This window comes from Trifolium pratense, linkage group LG6 (genome assembly GCF_020283565.1).
Source record: "Trifolium pratense cultivar HEN17-A07 linkage group LG6, ARS_RC_1.1, whole genome shotgun sequence".
Lineage (NCBI taxonomy): Eukaryota > Viridiplantae > Streptophyta > Magnoliopsida > Fabales > Fabaceae > Trifolium > Trifolium pratense.
Genome location: NC_060064.1, coordinates 35,297,656 through 35,317,084, shown reverse-complemented (window position 1 = coordinate 35,317,084; position 19,429 = coordinate 35,297,656). Strand labels below are relative to the sequence as shown.

The 19,429-nt window shown below is 29.9% G+C and overlaps 3 protein-coding genes across 3 annotated transcripts; all 3 read left to right on the top strand.

Moving 5' to 3' along the window:
• Positions 1-882: 882 nt before the first annotated feature.
• LOC123892172 lies at positions 883-6,509 on the top strand. The gene is made up of 7 exons (XM_045941993.1): positions 883-1,726; positions 1,819-2,260; positions 2,360-3,276; positions 3,365-4,585; positions 4,676-4,894; positions 4,985-5,842; positions 5,932-6,509. The coding sequence occupies exons 1-7, from the start codon at positions 883-885 to the stop codon at positions 6,507-6,509; spliced, it is 5,079 nt and encodes a 1,692-aa protein (XP_045797949.1).
• A 7,313-nt stretch (positions 6,510-13,822) lies between these two features.
• Positions 13,823-14,785, top strand: LOC123890772. The gene is made up of 3 exons (XM_045940457.1): positions 13,823-13,937; positions 14,006-14,356; positions 14,439-14,785. Exons 1-3 carry the CDS (start codon positions 13,863-13,865, stop codon positions 14,685-14,687), a joined length of 675 nt encoding a protein of 224 aa, XP_045796413.1. The 5' UTR covers positions 13,823-13,862; the 3' UTR covers positions 14,688-14,785.
• A 715-nt stretch (positions 14,786-15,500) lies between these two features.
• On the top strand, positions 15,501-16,951 carry LOC123890771. The gene is made up of 3 exons (XM_045940456.1): positions 15,501-15,694; positions 16,331-16,559; positions 16,676-16,951. The coding sequence occupies exons 1-3, from the start codon at positions 15,642-15,644 to the stop codon at positions 16,922-16,924; spliced, it is 531 nt and encodes a 176-aa protein (XP_045796412.1). The 5' UTR covers positions 15,501-15,641; the 3' UTR covers positions 16,925-16,951.
• The last annotated feature ends 2,478 nt before the right edge of the window (positions 16,952-19,429 follow it).

Here is a 19,429-nt window from a genome sequence, read left to right as displayed (position 1 = left end):
TTAACTTTTCATCCAATGTCAGAACTAATGGATAATAACTACAAAATTTTAATGTTTCTTGCAATCTAATTTGGTATCTCAGTCTCAAGACAACAGGTTTCAATGACAACCTGATTTTGCAATCTATCTTCTACTATTTCTTGCAATCTAACTTAGTATATGCCAAAGGATTTTGCAGACCAACTTATAGTTTAAATGGTTCAAGTTTTATTGTTTCATAGCAGTTCGTTCATTTAGTATGCTTAATCAAGAGGTTTTCATTTTTTATTAATCATAGCTTTACTCTGATCACCTATATTGTTCCTGCAACTAAGACACTAATACCCATATCCAGCTATTGTGATACTAAGTCTGCATCGAATACATCAATTTGATCATAATAACATTAAAGTAATTGGAATTTTATATTATAAACATAGTACACAAAGGAGTAACTTGCAGTTTTTTATGACAACCTACATCATAGTCTTTGACTTCGTTTTACACAATGGTATGATCAATATAGGTGAATGAAAGAGATGTGTATTTAATGCTCTTACCAACTTAGTCTATCCTACAAGTTAACTCACCTTGCAATTTCATTCAACTCAAGCTGCAATGTAGACATACCATCATAGTCATAGCATTATTTCCCTTTTCACTTTTTGATTTTATTTTAAGATTGCAATTTAAAATTCGTGATGTAACATCTGAAATCAAAACCTAAATGTTTCCCACCAAATTTTGAAATTGCAAAACCATTTCCAATTTCAAATTTCAAATTTTGGTTAAGAGGATCACACTTAAACATTACTCAGTTTTATAATGTTTGTCATCTTACTTAACACTAGAGTATAATAGCCAAACAAACATTGAAAAATTATAGCAACTTAATGTTATCATATGGATCAAAGGAAGAACAACTCTCAAAACCATAAGCAGTTTCAAACTATTGCAAGACAAAAAAGAAAAGCTGTTGTAGATAACAAGAAACAGTCCACAAAGAAAGCAAAACCTGTCATCAGTTCTTCCAAGATATCACAACCAATTTCAAATGAAACATTAACTCCACTTGCTAATATTACCAACACCAGAGAGACTAATGTTAATCTTAGCAAACCAACTGATAAGCATACACAAGGAAATACATCTACAACTACTCCCCAAAATTCTATGTTGAATGTTCCAAATGAAACAAGTCCAACACAAATTTTTTTTCCTTCAGCATCAGCCAATTTTATAAGGAACTGGAATGCTACTCTTAGGCAAATTGCTTCAAATGAACCAAATCCTGCTTTTGGTCAAATGCGGCGAAATGGTTTTGCTGAAAATCATATGCCAATCTCTCAACAAGATACACAACCAATTCAGCAAAGGTCCAACTCTATCCACAGAGAAAGTTCATCAGGAATTCAAATCAATCAAACTGATAAAGCACATACACGCACTTCAAATGCTACCCAACCTTCTGATTTGAACAACATTATTGAACCCCCTGCAAAAAAAACTCATTATCAAACTAGAGGAGTTAATCTCTACAACAAGTTCAATGCTACACTCAATCAAAATTACACAACTTTAGGGAATACTGAATCTGGAACCAACACTAAATCTCAATATTCCTCACTTTTTGATAATCATGTCATTGAATCTTCTTCTGATGAGTCTGGATCAGAAGACAGGGCTAGCAGTGATGAGCATTCAGAATCTGATGATGAACAACATTTAGAGGAAGATGATCAACAAGGTTCAATTTTAGCTCCTTCCTTTATTTATTGTCATCAACAATGTCACAATTTAAATTACAAACTATTTACTTGCATTTCTTTTTGTTTGCAGGGTATTTTGATATAGGTGATCCTATTTGGGAATGCCAACAATGTGGTGCATTAATGTGGTATCAAGAAAGGAAAAACAAAAGTAGACATTCCCTCACACCTCAATTCCAACAATGTTGCCATGGAGGTAAAGCTCAACTGCCATTGTTGGACCAGCCACCAGAACTTCTTCAACATCTTTTGTTTAGTTACCACAATGCAGACAGCAAAAATTACCAAACACACACAAGGATATATAATTCAATGTTTGCTTTTACATCTCCTGGAATGAAATTGGATGACAAAAAGAGAATTGGTAGAGGTCCACCAACATTAAGAATTCAAGGACAGGTTTGTCATCGAATTGGGAGCATGTTGCCAGTTCATGGTCAACCTCCTAAATTTGCACAGCTATATATTTATGATACTGAAAACGAAATTCAAAACAGAATGAACAATTTCAGGTATTGAAATTAACATGTATATTATGCAATGTTGGTTATCATCATGATGCTGTATTCCATAATTGTAGTTTTGATACACCTCAATTATTATTATTTCAGAGATAACAAAGAACTTGATGAAAATATTGTACGAAAATTAAAGGTTATGCTTGATGAACACAATGTCCATGCAAGATCATTTAGAATGGCTAGACATACATTGCAGAATAATTTTTTCCAAGACCTGAAGTTCAAATTAATTTCTGAGAGGACTACAGATGGTAGGATTTATAATAAACCAACTGTTTCCGAAGTAGCTGCTCTCATAGTTGGAGATATTGACTCTGCCGCAGAAAGAGATATAATCATGCATAAAAGAAGTGGTAGTTTGCAAAGAATAAATGAGTTTCATCCAGCTTATCTTGCTTACCAATATCCACTACTTTTTCCTTATGGTGAGGATGGCTTCAGGACAGGTATTCAATTTAGATATAGACACCAAATTGACATTACCAAAAGGAATCGTCTTACTATCAAAGATTGGCTTTGTTTTAGAATTCAAACACGGAAAAAAGAAGCACAAACTTTGTTATGTTCAAGAAGACTTTTCCAACAATTCTTGGTGGATGGATATACGATGATGGAAACTGAACGGTTGAATTGGTTGAGAAAAAATCAGTCAAAACTCAGAGTTGGAAAGTACCACAAATTGAAAGAAGGACCTGCAAATGCTATTAATAGTTCAAACCAGAAAAGAGGAACAAGAGTTGTTCTGCCTTCTACTTTTGTTGGAAGTAAAAGATACATGGATCAGTTATACTTTGATGGTATGGCCATTTCATCTGCAGTTGGATTTCCAGATATTTTTATAACTTTCACATGTAATCCTACCTGGCCAGAAATCACAAGAGAGTTGGCAAAAAACAATTTGAAACCTCAAGATCGGCCAGATATTGTTTCAAAGGTTTTTAAAATCAAATTTGATGAGCTTATGAAGGATTTAACAAAAAGACACATTCTTGGCAAAGTCTTAGCATGTAAGTTATTCTTTTAATATTCAATTTATTCATTCATATGTTATTCCATATCATGCTTATATATGTCACCTGTAATGAACTTATACAGATATGTATACAATTGAATTTCAAAAAAGAGGACTGCCACATGCTCATATATTGATTTTTTTACATCCATCAAGCAAATATCCTTCACCTGATGATATTGACACTATTATTTCTGCTGAGATACCAAACCCTGATACTGACATTGAACTTTACAACCTGGTCAAAAAACATATGATCCATGGTCCATGTGGACAATCCAGAAAACAATCACCATGCACTGTGAATGGAAGATGTACTAAATTCTTTCCAAAAAAATACATTGAAAAAACCATAGTTGATCAAGATGGATATCCTGTTTACAGGAGAAGTTCAAATAGTCATACAGTGGAAAAAAATGGTATTACTTTGGACAATGGATATGTTGTTCCATATAATAAAAGGTTGTTGCTCAAATATCAAGCTCATATAAATATGGAATGGTGTAACCAATCTTCATCAATAAAGTATTTGTTCAAGTACATACACAAAGGTTATGATCGAATCACAGCTACAGTGGTACGATCACAAAACAATGTTACTAATGAGGAGACACAAATTGATGAAATCAAACAGTATGTTGATTGCAGATACATATCACCATGTGAAGCATGTTGGAGAATTTTTTCATTCAAAATTCATGGTAGAAAGCCAGCCGTCGAAAGAATGTTTTTCCATTTGGTCGGAGAGAATACTATTTATTTCACTGATTATGACCGTATGGAAAACATTTTGGAAAAACCAAGTGTCACGGAATCTATGTTCACATCATGGTTACAAGCAAATCAAGACTATCCAGCTGCAAGAAAACTGACATATGGTCAGTTTGTCACAAAGTTTACATACAACAAAAAAAAGAAATCTTGGACACCAAGGAAAAAAGGTTTCAAAATTGGTAGATTGATTTGGGTTCCTCCAACCACAGGAGAATTGTTTTACTTGCGAATGATGTTGACGGTTGTCAAAGGACCAATGTGTTACGAAGATATTCGAAAAGTTGGTGATATACAATATGATACCTTTAGAGATGCTTGCTTTGCCAAAGGATTTCTTGGTGATGATAAAGAATACATCAGTGCAATCAGAGAAGCTCATGGATGGGGACCAGGTTATTTTTTAAGAAAATTGTTTGTCATTCTACTTGTGTGTAGTTGTATGAATAGACCATATTTTGTATTCAAGAAAACAATACAGTGGCTTTCAGATGGCATCCTATATCAACAAAGGATCATTGCACATAATCAAGGTATCTATTATACTTATAATATAATTTTGTCATCAATACATTCACTATATATTATACACTAACAACTTAAAAATCTTTTTCATTGTAAAGACTTGCAACTGACTGATGATGAGATAGAAAATTTATGTCTCTTGGAGATTGAGAAGTATTTGCAAGGCAACAGGAGATCATTAAGGGAGTTTGGTTCAATGCCCTATCCTAGAGGTTATGTGCTACAACAATTGGGGAATAGACTTATATATGATGAGAGAAATTATGATGTTGCATCACTTAAAGAAGAATTCGCTGAATTATCCGCTTCACTAACAGGTTTAGTATAATCCTATCAAATACACTTTTATTAAATTTCCCTACTTATTCACATATTAATTTACATTAACTTTAATTGTTATCATTTAGATGAGCAAAGGAGTCATTTTAAAACAATTATGACTGCTGTGAACAAACAAGATGGAGGAGTTTTCTTTTTACATGGTTACGGTGGAACCGGGAAAACATACATTTGGAGAACACTTGCAAGTGCATTGAGATCAAAACAAGAGATTGTACTTACTGTGGCAACAAGTGGAATCGCATCACTACTACTCCCTGGAGGAAAAACTGCTCATTCCAAATTTAAAATTCCTATTCCAACTTTAGACAATTCAACTTGCAAAATAGACCATGATAGTGACCTTGCTGAATTGCTAAGACAAACAAAGTTAATCATTTGGGATGAAGCTCCAATGGCTCACAGGTATTGTTTTGAATCTTTAGACCGTTGTCTACAGGATCTTATGACAAAAAATGGAGAGGAGAACAAGATTTTTGGTGGTAAAGTTGTTGTATTTGGGGGTGATTTTAGACAAATACTTCCAGTTATTCCAAGAGGAAGCAGATCTGATATTGTCCATGCTTCAATCAATGCATCTTATATTTGGGATCATGTCAAGGTTCTGACTCTAACCAAGAACATGAGACTGCGACAAGGCCCGAATAATGAGGAAAATGATGAAATTGAATCTTTTTCAAATTGGCTCTTAGCTGTTGGAGAAGGAAGAATTTCTGAGCCTAATGATGGAATTGCACAAATAGAAATTCCAGATGATCTCTTGATTACAAACTTTGATGATCCCATCAAAGGAATTGTTGATAGTACTTATCCAAATTTCCTGCAGAATTACAAGGATTATGAATATTTACTCAATAGAGCAATCTTAGCATCTACAATTGAAGTAGTTGATTCAATCAATGATTACATGCTCAACATTATGCCAGGTAAATGCCAACATTTCCAAATTTTATTAAAAGTAATGAACAAATAATGACTCAATTATACTTTTATATTTTGAATCAATCATGATCAGGTGAAGACAAGGAATACTTGAGTGCAAATGATATCGACAGATCAGAAATTCATGATCAGCGTATTACACAACTGTTTACTCATGAGTTTCTGAGCTCTCTTCGGACTTCTGGTCTTCCAAGTCATAGTATTAAGCTCAAGGTTGGATCACCAATAATGTTAATGAGGAATATTGATCAGACTCAAGGTTTATGCAATGGTACAAGAATGATTGTGACCAGATTAGCTGACCATGTCATCGAGGCAAAAATCATTGGTGGCAAGCATCATGGAAATAAGGTATACATTCCAAGATTGGATATGTCTCCATCACAATCTCCATGGCCTTTCAAATTAACCAGAAGGCAATTTCCATTGATGGTATCATATGCCATGACCATTAACAAGTCACAAGGACAGTCTTTGGATAATGTCGGTGTTTATTTGCCGAGAGATGTTTTTTCACATGGTCAAATATATGTAGCTGTTTCAAGAGTTAAAAGCAAAAAAGGTATTAAGATTTTGATTCACGATGAAAAGAAACATCCTAAAGAAACTACAAATAATGTTGTCTTCAAGGAAGTGTTCAATAATATTTGAACTTAGCTAACTATGCCCTTTTGGAAAACAGGTATGTTACTTTCCTATATTGATTGTTCAATGTTGCTTCATATTTTGTAATCATGTATTTTTATTTTTCAGGTTCAAACACAACATTCAATGTCTTCATGTTGAACTTAATTCAATTACTTATTGAATATATCAATTCCATGTAGTTATTTTTTTGAACATCATGGTTTGTATTTGTATTTTAATCTATATTTTCATGCATTACGATCTATGTTTTGTTACACTAATGCCTCTAATCATATTTCAATTCCAAAGTTACGATCTATGTTTTGATGATATAATTTATAATTTATAAATGGTTTATTTTTAGACTATATTTTTACTTTTACTGCATGGAACAGACTAATATCTTAAACATCTAGATAAACATAAGAAAAAATATCACTATTAATTTATCATACGGTTCAAAAAACATATGAAAGGGAAGTTACTTTTTATAAATTATTCTAGCATTTATATAGTTTTAGATGGGCTTATAAGTAGGTCCAACTGATATCAATGGCCCAACACTAATTATATCAATTATTGTTAACAAAAAAAATTGTGCGGTGGTCCCAACAAAATAAGGACCACAAACATTTTGTGTTATCCATGATTAAGGAATAAGAAACTTCTAAATATCCAAAAAGTGAAACTTTACTATCCAAAGACATTTCAACCATTAGCAACTTCTTTGCCAACAATGGAAAACGTACAACCAAGATTCAAGTCAAACTCAACTTCAAAATCAACTTCCAGATCTTCAAAATCAATGGGATCATTTCGCATAAGGTAATTCTGAAAACGATCGTTCCTACTTTATCTAATTTCTCAATTACAATGAATAATAGTTATGAATGTATATTTTTGATTTATAAGATTCGTAGTTAGTAACTATCTATGTCACAATCATGAAGAATTAATAGATTGTTTTGGAAATTTTTATACCCTGTAATAATGAAATCAATATAAAGTTTAAGAAATGCCAAAATTACTTCTTTAGGTTTTTGAGAATTTATACTACTATCAATGACATCTGATAAACTTTTATTCGATTGTTTTCAGAATGCCAACACCTGAGGATATTGAGAAATACAAGAACAAATTTGTATCTGTGGTTGATCCTAAATTGGTATAGTTTTATGTCTTTTTTTTTTTGTAATTTAATAACAATTAAATTAAATTTCTGATATTTATATATATTGATTTAGCATTTGTTCATTATATTTAGGGAACTATTTCCATGCCTGATGATTTTTATATCAAATGTAAAACCACTTTTGACAAACACAATTTTGGTTGGATTCGAGGACCTAACTATAAGAAGGCTGTGGTCTTATATCAAAAAACTAACACTGGGATGGTTCTGACAAATACATTAAATGTTTCTAGAACTTTTGGTATTGTCAAACCAACCAGAGTAAGCTTCAGTTATGTCCCAGCAGAAAATCAATTTTGGATGCGAATTTTACCAAACAATAGATCTTCTGGAAAAAGGTAATTTTCCATTCACGATACTAAATTTTATTTACTCTATGTATCATATCTTGAAATTTATATTAACTATCATGTATCAATTTACTTTATCAATTCATGTGGATCATATTTTATTATACTATGTGTTTCATAAGTTTCAACTTTTTCCTTTTTTTAGAGTTCCAACTGCTGCAGATATTGAAAAATACAGACACAAATTTCACACTCAAATTGACCCTAACTTGGTATAAGCATTTGTATTTGAATTGGGATTTTATTACATTTAATTACTTTTCTGATATAGATATTAATTCAAATTTTGTTCATTTTATTTAGGAAACCATTTCAATTCCTGATGATTTTGTTAATGAATGGAAAACTACTTTTGATAAACACAACTTTGCCTGGATTAGAGGTCCTAACTACAGAAATGTTGAGGTCTTCTATAAACAAACTGACTCTGGGTTGGTCCTTACTGATTCATCAGTTGTTTCAAAGTATTTTGGCTTTGTCAGACCAACCAGAGTTACCTTGAGTTATGTCGCTGCAGAAAATAAGTTTTGGATGAGAATTTTACCTCATAAGATTGTTCCACAAATTAACATCAATGACACTACTGTTCAGCAACCCAATCATGATCCTGCAAAGACTCCAGCCCAGGTAACTATATAATTCAATGTATTTTAACAATACACGCATAAGTGTTTGTAATAGATTGTTCTTAATTTCATTCTTCTTTACAGAATGTGCAGATTGACATTGTTCCACAGATTAACATCAATGACACTAATGTTCAGCAACCCAATCATGATTCTGCAAACCCTCCAGCCCAGGTAACTATATATGGCAATGTATTTTAACAATACAAACAGAAGTGTTTGTAATAGATTGTTCTTAATTTCATTCTTCTTTACAGATTGTGCAGATTGAACAACTGCCAGTGGATAATAACACAAATATGAGGGCTACTCATGACAGGGATCATGCATCTGAAATTCCTCCAAGAATGGTAACCTAAATCATATATTTCGTTAAATATGTTATATTCATATTTCATATATTATAAATTTAACATTGATTATTCTAAACAGAACTTGAGTAACAAAGAAGGCAGACTCTCTTTAAAAAGGAAGCCACTTAATGGAGATAATGTCATTCATGAAACTTCTGATCAAGTTTCTTTAAGGAGATCAAAAAGATTGATTGTTGCCAACAACAAAATTCAAATTGAGGTAAACATTCATTTTACAATTGCTGCATTCCTTTTAATTAGAATGATTTTCTTCCAATCCAAATCCTAATTGTTGACAATATTAACAGAAGTTAACAAACACCCAACCAAAGTTGTCATCAAAAAGAATGAAACACCAGAAGTTTGTCAGGGCTTCTACCAAAGCTATGGTTAGTAGGATTAGAATTAAAAAGACTGAATTTGGATATGAATGGACTAAATTGGTGACTGAAGCAGCAGCTAGAAAATATGGAGCTAAAGTTCTGGTACTTATATTTATCTTTACTATTATTATACTTAACTCAAGTTACATTATGACTTTATTGTGCAAATAGTAATTTCAGTATAAGTCTCTAAACCTTATAATTCACAGCACATCCCAAATGAAATATCAAAAATTGTATTGAAGCCGAAATTTGCCAAGATTTTGATTGAAGTTCAAATGAATGGAGTAACTCTGCTGAGTATTCCTTGCAATGTCATGACTGCCAAGAGATACCAATTTGAAAGATACATTTCCAAAGAATGGTCTAAAATCATCAAGAAGACCAATATTGAGGCAGGTGACAAACTGATGTTCAAGCTTCAAGAACCTCCAGCAAAATTGATGATTCAACTGATCAAGGGCAAATGAGGATGGTGACTTTCTCATATTCTGGTTTTTCCAAGTTGACTATTATTGGTGATGTTTAGCTCTATATGATAATTATGTAATAGATATGTGGATTTTTTACTATCCTATTGTGTTTAAGACAACCTATAAATATGTTCAGCAGTATTGTCTGTAATGACTATTAAATGTTTGTTTCCTATGTTGTTCTATGTTTAAAACAATGATATGCTATATTGCTCTGACTTATTTCAATACCATCTTATCCAAGTAAGTAAGATATGAATAAATTTTTCTGAATACATTATTACATATCTATTATATTCTAAACTTTTTTACTAAACATATGATGTAGTTCATTTATTTAACAAATAAATTGCATAATGTCAAAAAAAATTTGCCACATTGTATTCACTTTCAATTTGTTACATAAGCCCAACATTATTAGTAAAAGACAATAAACTTTACTTACTCTTTCATGTTGTCTTCTCATTGTAAATATAGTACAAAAGTATATTATAAAATCTTATCATTACTGAATATTATTTCACTTCAAAATTTGTCTCCATGTTCCCTTTCCAAATTTAAATAAAAAATCAATATATAAAATATATATGACAAACATGAAAAACAATAGTTGAGATACATTTGCTCAATTAGAAGATCACAAAATGAATTCAACTAACCATCTTCTACAAAATCAACCTATTGGATCTTTCATTACTTTTACATGTACCCTATGAGGTTAAAATGTTTTGAATTCATAATTTTTCAAAAAATATTGTCTTCATTGTTAGCTAAAAAAACAACTTTTTTTGACTTTTGGATTATAGCCATACGGAGAAATAGATCCAAACTTCTTTAAAAAGTGACACAACCATGATTTTCAATGAACATGGAAGTTACAATATGTCTCCATGTTCCCTTTCCAACTTTAAATAAAAAATCAAAGTCCTCAGGTGTTGGTACAATCTATATATTGTACCTAAAATGATGTTTCATGAAATTTTCGTTAAATTTTGTGTTTAGTTGATGAAAAGTTGTCTGAAATATTTTTAGGACTGTTATAATATGTCATGTTAGATCAGGGACGGAGGCACATGCATGACAATGGGGGCACAAGCCTGCACTAAGTTTTTGAGAATTTTTTTATACTATATATGTGTTGACACTTTTACCACTTAAGCCCACATCCATTTATCATCCAAATACTAAAGTTCCTATGAGTGTAAAACTTCATCTCCACCCCACTACACACAAGTGACTTCTAGGAATGTAAATGGATATACATTTTACACAATATTGTAAGATATATATGTGTTGGATAAACATGATATTCGTATTTGTCTTATAAAGAGGTATTTTTATTGAGATTGAAAAATTAGAATATCATTCAATATTTTATATTTATGATGTATATTTATGCTTAAAAAATAAAATGTAAAATATATTAAATGCTACAAATTTATACTATACGATTATGATGCCCCCTCTATACAAAATTCCTGGCTCCGTCACTGTGTTAGATAGTCATTTTTTTAACCAATATTATAAATACCATCAATATTTTTAGTAAATAAATATTGTATTATTCTAAATTTCTAATCCTTCATTATTTAATTATTTTCAATTTAATTAAATAAATGAAAAACAAATTAAATAATCATGCAGGACCACATATCATTGCTTTAAAAAGATAAAAGATACAAATGGGCCTACAAATTTGTCAACATTAATTTATTGGCCCAAATCCTATGACACTGTGCGAAATTGTTCCCAGGACCACACCTTTAGTGTTCTATCAAAGACTAAAGTATCATTCCTTTTCAACTACCACCATAACAACATACATACAAACAAAAAGAACAAAATCTGCAATCTAAATCCTGTCGATCCACATCCTTCAATTATGGCTTCTTCCTCAAAAAGGTTAGATTTTAATATTCATCTCTCTATTTTGCATCGTTTATGTTTCTTTTATCGTGGAATCAATTTCAAATTTCACCAATTTTCAATGTTAGGGTTTGGATTCTATTTCACAAACACAAATATCTGAAACACAATTATCATCGTCTTCCATGTTTGATTTAAATGAATCCTGCAAACGAAAACAACAACAAAACAATTTATCAAACCTATAGACTGGAATCTGAATAAACAAATTTTCATTATAACTCTACTATGTACTTTGAATATGGACTGACTTGAATATCTAATAATGTATATGTTTAAAGAATGACAAGACTTGAGGTCGAAAGGCAGAGGACAAAAACTTTTCAAACTGTGATTTATCCAACCAAGGTATTAACTCATTAAAATGTTCATATCAAATTACAAATTGTATTTTAGGTATTAGTTATACAACACACTAATACAGTTTGTTCCTTATATCAACTTGAAATTTAGGACAACATTAAAATATGTACACAATTCAAAACCCATTGGATGTTTAACCTACAAAAACAACCATTTGGCTGGGTAGAACATGCAAATGGAAAAAGGTGTCAGGTTTTACTATGCCTGGATGATGGAGATTGTCACATTCAATCAGGGAGAGTCTTGGCAAGAGAATTTGGTTTTGCTAAACCAACGGAAGTAATTCTTGAATACCAAATTGATGACAATCGTTTCAGTATGACTGTTATCAAAGATGAAGATTTGGTTATTTTATCAACTCATCAAGATGTTGCAGATAACAGTGAAATTTCTGAAGACAATAGCGAACATGACTCGGCCAATGATTCTGATCTTGATAATTTTCTAAGCAATTATTTTGATAATGATCGTATTTTGAGTTGGAAGCTTAAGGTCAGCAAGGCTTATGCTGACAAAAAAAAGCAACAAGTTTTGGTAAGTTATCAGCATGATATTATAAATTGCATTTAAATGTTTGTTGATATCTCATTGTTGTCTAATTTGATGTAATGTTTTTTGTTTTAAGCATTTCCCACCAGATACTGCAGAATTTGTTATTAAGGAAAAGAAGTTTGTTTACATTGAAACTCCTCACAAACTAAGTGGAATCAAGTGCACGGTTCAAAAGGCACGAAGAAAGAAGGCTGTCAAGGAAAAGTATTTGACTAAAGGTTGGTATCAATGGGTGAGGGCAAATGAACTGATGGAAGGAGATGAATTAAGATTCCAAATGGATCCTTTAGTCGATCATATCATTGAAGTTCAAATAGTTCGTCGCAATGCAAAAAGAGATCGAAAGAACAAGAATCACAAATGAATCCAGATTAATGTTAGCATGAGTAAGGTTCAAGTTAAGTCTTTAATTAGAATTAATCCTTTTTAACTTTGTTGCTTTAAACCCTAATCAATGGTATGCTGTGTTGTAATATATGTTATGTTGTAGTGTTTAATCAATGTATGTTGTGTGTAGCTTTGAACTTTAGTATATGCTTTTAAGTTTAGTTTTTCTTTTTAGAGTTACTACAATGGTTGCACTAAAGTATTTATAGTAACCATGCTATGTATCTATCAATGATGAATGATGAATGCTAAACTGTTTGTACGATATGAATGATAGTCTTATGGATAATACTATATATTATTGTTATAGTTCATGTCATGATGGTACTTAATTTCAGTAACTATTGTTCCCCAATAACTTAACTATATAATTTTTTCAAACCATAATTTAGGTTCCCCAATAACTTGACTATATATTAAATATACTACATGTGCATGTTGTCTAAATATTATATGATGATTATCACATGACAAACTATTTCATTGTCAAGTAACATCATAAGATTCTAAAATCAATAAAGTGATATCAATAAAAATAATTTATTGACAGACCAACCAAAAGGACATATTCACATGTCATTGGTATGCTACATCTTCAAAATCATATCTCAAAATTATTCTTCACATGCTTTTGACAAATGCATAAAGACAAAATTAATCAAATGCAACAATAATTTAATTTCATTATTACACTCATACCTATATATATACAACACCTCAATATCTATCTTCATTGCAAGAAATATTTTTTTCAAAACTTCATTAAGCAAATATGGCTGTACCATTTTCACATAGAATAGAAGGTCAAATTCAAGGTCATTTTACTACAGTTCATGTTCAAAATGAGGTAAAATGATGTTTTTAAATTAATTTTTTTATTTATTATATAACACTAATGATAAATCATATTTTTAGAATGTAGGAGAATTGGATCCTTATTTTGTGGCACAATTTTTTCATGAACTTGGAAGTGTATGGCATTTGATTGATGGCAGTGGCAATCAACATGATGTTGAATTCAATATGTCAGCGACAAAACCACTGCTAACTAATGGTTGGCCAACAATAAGAAATCATTATGAATGGATAGGAAACATCGAGATTACTTTTTTCTATCATGGCAATAATTCATTCCGCTTGATCCCTTCTACTGCACAAATTCTCCCAACATTTTTTCCAACCTTCCACAGCTCAAGCACTTATGGAAATGACAATCGTTCTTTTAAAATCGTAATGAACCAAACCACAATCAACTCAAATTACCTGGTTAGATTGTTATTTATTTTCAAGTTCATTATTTAAAAAATTTACTTATTTTATATTAATATTAAGTTGTATGGTTAAATAGGTTCTTCCAAGGAAAGTTGGATTATTTCTATTACAAACAAATTATTCTGAAGTTAAGCTTTGTGGACCTTTAAACAATGTCGTTACTTGCACATTAACAACTGCAACTGAAGATCAAATCACTACCAAACTTGGAGAAGGTTGGGCAACATTTTGTCAACTCAATAACATCGTCGAAGGGAATAAGCTGAAATTCACATGTGAGCAAAAAATGCAGTATAATAATGTTCTTATTGTAACATTGATATGATCGATCAAGGCTTTTTTTTTTTAACTATAAGTACTACAAGTATCGTGCAAATGATGTATTGTTTTTCATTCAATAATTTAGATCAAATGTTGTAGCATGTATTATTTCTTAATGTACGTGTTGTGTTACAGTTTTAACTTCTATTGCATTTATCCCTTATGAATTATTTTCTTTATAGTCATTTCAATTAAAAAACAATGAGGTTTAATTTGATTAATACAACAAACATGATGTTCATTTTAATATGCTGGAAAAAATACAAGGTTAAATAATGGTGGTCAAAAGTTATAAAATATTATCAATAATGAATAAAGATCGACCTTACATTTTTCTACAAGAATAATAAAATATGCAAATGTATGTCTTATAATGAACAAATATTACAAAATTTACAAAATTCCATAAGTTGGATAATTCTTCGGATCAAAATCAATCTTTAAAAGGTTTAATGGACCACACTAGCATCAATTCAAAATAATTGATCTATATGTCTTATAATGAAGTTAAGCTTTCTAACCCCTAGAACAATATTCCACAATTGGAATTTGACAATAACAATTCAAAATAACTAAACTAACAATTTCTATTATTTTGAAATATATTAAACATAATAAATACATTTTTTTACTTGCTTTTATAAAAATCAAAAATATTAACCTCAAATAAAATATTAACCTCAAATAAAATAATTTACAATTTAAACTTTATTTTTAACCAATTTACAATTTAAAATTATAATTGGAAAAATTGTTATAAATAGTATTTTGGGCCAAAACTCGGTGGCTCAAATTATGGCCCATCAGCCCAACAAACTTTAACAATATTTCTCTTAAGTATTTTAAAACATTCTTATCCAAATACCACAAAAATCTCATAGATCTGATCTATTGCTTTTTTCCTTTCCATAACAAGACCGACAAAGTCGCTATCCAGAACCAGGGGAATTCATCTTCAATGGAGAAACACATAGGTCAAGGATCCAGCATGCCATCGACAAATAAAGGAAGGTTTGACAGAAATATGTTTTATCCGCTTTCAATTTAGCAAAATTATTTAGGGTTTAAAATTTTATGTAAGATTTAGGACTACAAACATATACTGATTCATTATATACTCTGTTTATTTCAATATTAGGTTTATTCATTAGATATATCCTTCTTATTTACATTGATATAATTTCATCTTAATCATATTTTTATATGATATGTTCTTACTATTATATGTTGATACTTTATACAACAACGTTAATTTTAAATTTTTTTTCTATTTAATATCATGATTCAATAGATCCAGATTATTATCCTTTCATTGAAGTAAATGGGTTTGATTAATAAGAAACAGTCATTGAATTGTATTGTAAAATCAGATGCTTTCATTGAATATATAAAATGTTTTGATAAAAAAAAATTATAATTTCATGCTTTCTATTATAAAATTATTTAATAACAATAATAGGTTTATCTGTCATTATATTGTTATTAGATTGATACTTACCAACATAATTGTTTTGTTTCCGATTAACACATTAGAAAAAGAAACATATACTTTATAATTCAGTAACATTAAATTTATAATTATTGTGCAATCATAAATAATCCCCTATGACAGAGTAGGTTTAATTTCATTTGTTTTGTTTCTTTTAGTCAATTTCACCGTGATAATTATGAAGAAATTGACTCGGATTACGCTGAATTCCTTGAAAAATATGGTGAAGATTATTATGAACGATTGGAAAATTCTGGAGTTGAAGATGCACCTAACACTTATGCAGTAAGTTTTTTTCCATTAGGCTTTGCAGATCATCCAATTCCGGATGTACATACCTTTGAATTCAGTATTGACCATTTGAACCATTGCAGCCAAACAAAAATTGTAAGATATTCCCTTTTATATTCATTTTTCACATCTGAAGTTAGTTTTTTAAAATGTTCATGATCTTTATTATCTCTTATTTTTATTGGTTTACTTTTTCATATTTTGTTTTATAGACTTTGCCAAATGAATTATCAAAATTTGTTCGTGATTTCAATTTGCAAAGCCTCATACTTGAAGTACCAGGAACAAACAGTTCAAAGGTACATTTAAAGTATCCAACCGATGCTTCTGAAAATGTGCAGATTGTGGGAGGATGGAAAAACTTTTGTTTTGACAATGGAATACAATTTGGTGATAGGCTTCGAATTGAGTTCAAACATGTTTATCCAAATGTTGGTAAAGTTTTTAAGGTTACAACTTAATTGGACACATCTATGTGAGATCCATATGTAAGCCTACAAAATGTTTAATTTTTAGTTTCAAGTTTTCCTTTAAATTGTAATAGACATTGACAAGTATTGTAATTCAGTTAGTTTGATGTTTCATTTCACAAGTTTTATTTGTAATTCAGTTATATTAATGTTACTTTATATATGTCAACTTATGAAAAGTCGAACTGAAAAAAAAAATGGCGTAACGTTACGACCCGTGCGATAGCACGGGTCTATTACTAGTTTCTCGTATAAAAAAATGGTACGGGAGATGATTACAAGACTCCAAAATTCCCTATTATGATATTGTGGTTATACTGAAAAATGGGTAATGGGTGCACTAGGTCTCTTTGGTTCAACTGAGCGAGAGCTAAGGGGAGAAATTTTAATGGAAGAAAGGGAAAGGAGGGGAGGTAAATTTTTTTTACATATAACATGTTTGGTTCAAAAGAGGCGAGGTGAGAGGAGGGAAGAAATTTTAATTACAAACTAGCAGGACACCCGTGCGTCCGCACGGGAGTCGCGGCGTTGCCGCTCCTCGGTAACATGAAATAGTAAAAAGTAAAAAGGATATAATATTTGGTTAAAAAATAGGAAAAAAACAATGGAAAAACTATCACCAAAAAATATTAGGTCTCCGTATTAACATATGAATTTAAATATAGATAATGTAGAAATTATGAAAAAAATAGGTTACTTTATTAATATATTAGTAAAAACATAGGTCGTGTAAAAATCACCAAAAAACTTAGGTCCATGTATTAAATATTTGAGTATAAATATAGTCCCGTAAAAATTATTAAAAAATAGGCAATCATATTAATATGTTAGTGAAAATATAGGTCTCGCAAAAATTATCAAAATAATTAGGTCACCGTATTAAAAAAATAAAATAAAATAGAAAACTTAATTAATATATAAATAAAAGTATAAGTTTCGTAGAAATCACAAAAAAAAAGTTTCAATATTAATATATGACTCACAAGTGTTATAAAAGAACGGGCAAACTTATTAATATGAGTAAAACACATAGCTCCCGTAAAAATCACACAAAAGATTAGATTCTCGTATTAATATATGAATATAAATATATGTCTCACAAAAAATAATAAAAAATTGGAAATTCATTAATAAAAGTAAAAAATACACCCCGCATAAATCACACAAAAAAGATTAGATCATTGTACTAATATGTGAGTATAAATATATGTCAGGAGAAATTATGAAAGAATGGGCAACCATATATATATATATAAATCATAGGACTCGTAAAAATCAACAAAATAAATAGATCTATGTATTAATATATGATCCAATATAACCCGTAGAATTATAAAAAAAATAAACAACTTTATTAATATATGATTAAAAATATAAGTCTTGTAGGAATCACAAAAAGAAAGGTTCTCGTATTAATATATGAGTATGAATTTAGGTCTACATAAATTATTAAAGAATGAGAAACCTTATTAATAAGAGAAAAAATATAGTTCCCGCCGAATTCACACCAAAGATTATGTCCCCGTATAAATATATGAGTATAACTCGTAAAATTGTAAAAAAAAAAAACTTTATTAATATAGAGTAAAAATATAAGGCTCGTAGATATAACCAAAAAAATTAGGTTCCCGTATTAATATGAATATAACCCGTAAAATTATTTTTTAAAAAATAGACAAAATAATATATTAGTAAAACCACAAGTTCCGTGAGAATCACAAAAAATAGTAGATTTTCATATTAATATATAAGTATAAATATTAGAGCTTGGTATATGGGTCAAGGTCCCAGGTCGACCTGTTTAACCCGCAGTCCGCACGGATTTAAGACCATTTTATTTTGGTCTGTTTAAATTTTTGCCCGAGGGGTTGGACCATTAAAATCACGGGTTTGCGGGTTGGCCCGTGACCCGTGTTATTTTTATTTTTTATTCAATTAATTATAAACTTTATCACTTATAACATTGGTCCATGTCCAAATCCAACTTTCTAAAAAATAATAATAGTCTAAACCCTAAAAACAACAACACACTCTTATTTTTACTGACATAGACAACAATGTCACAAACTTTATTTATTTTAATTTATTACTTACAATTTATATGTTATAACATAAAATTATTAACAATTTATTTTTATTTGTTACTTACAATTTATATATTATAACATAAAATTTTATATGTTATAACATAAAATTATTAACAATTTATTTTTATTTGTTACTTACAATTTATATGTTATAACATAAAATTATTAACAATTAATTTTTATTTGTTACTTACAATTTATATGGTATAAGATAAAATTATTAACAATTTAATTTTTTAGCTTTTATTCAATCAATACATAAAATTATTAACAATTTATTTCTATTTGTTACTTACGATTTATATGTTATAACATAAAATTATAGATAGTTTTAGTTTATTTTTACAAAAAAATGATTTTTTAAATTTTTTGGGAAGTTAAAATAACTGGAAGTTAAAATATCAGTAAC

Coding starts and splice junctions, on each gene's coding strand:
- LOC123890772 (XM_045940457.1), top strand. CDS start 13,863: ATGGCTGTACCATTTTCACATAGAATAGAAGGTCAAATTCAAGGTCAT. Junction 13,938..14,005: donor CAGTTCATGTTCAAAATGAG/GTAAAATGATGT, acceptor TCATATTTTTAG/AATGTAGGAGAATTGGATCC. Junction 14,357..14,438: donor CAATCAACTCAAATTACCTG/GTTAGATTGTTA, acceptor ATGGTTAAATAG/GTTCTTCCAAGGAAAGTTGG.
- LOC123890771 (XM_045940456.1), top strand. CDS start 15,642: ATGGAGAAACACATAGGTCAAGGATCCAGCATGCCATCGACAAATAAA. Junction 15,695..16,330: donor CCATCGACAAATAAAGGAAG/GTTTGACAGAAA, acceptor TGTTTCTTTTAG/TCAATTTCACCGTGATAATT. Junction 16,560..16,675: donor ATTGCAGCCAAACAAAAATT/GTAAGATATTCC, acceptor TTTGTTTTATAG/ACTTTGCCAAATGAATTATC.
- LOC123892172 (XM_045941993.1), top strand. CDS start 883: ATGGATCAAAGGAAGAACAACTCTCAAAACCATAAGCAGTTTCAAACT. Junction 2,261..2,359: donor AACAGAATGAACAATTTCAG/GTATTGAAATTA, acceptor TTATTATTTCAG/AGATAACAAAGAACTTGATG. Junction 4,895..4,984: donor ATTATCCGCTTCACTAACAG/GTTTAGTATAAT, acceptor GTTATCATTTAG/ATGAGCAAAGGAGTCATTTT.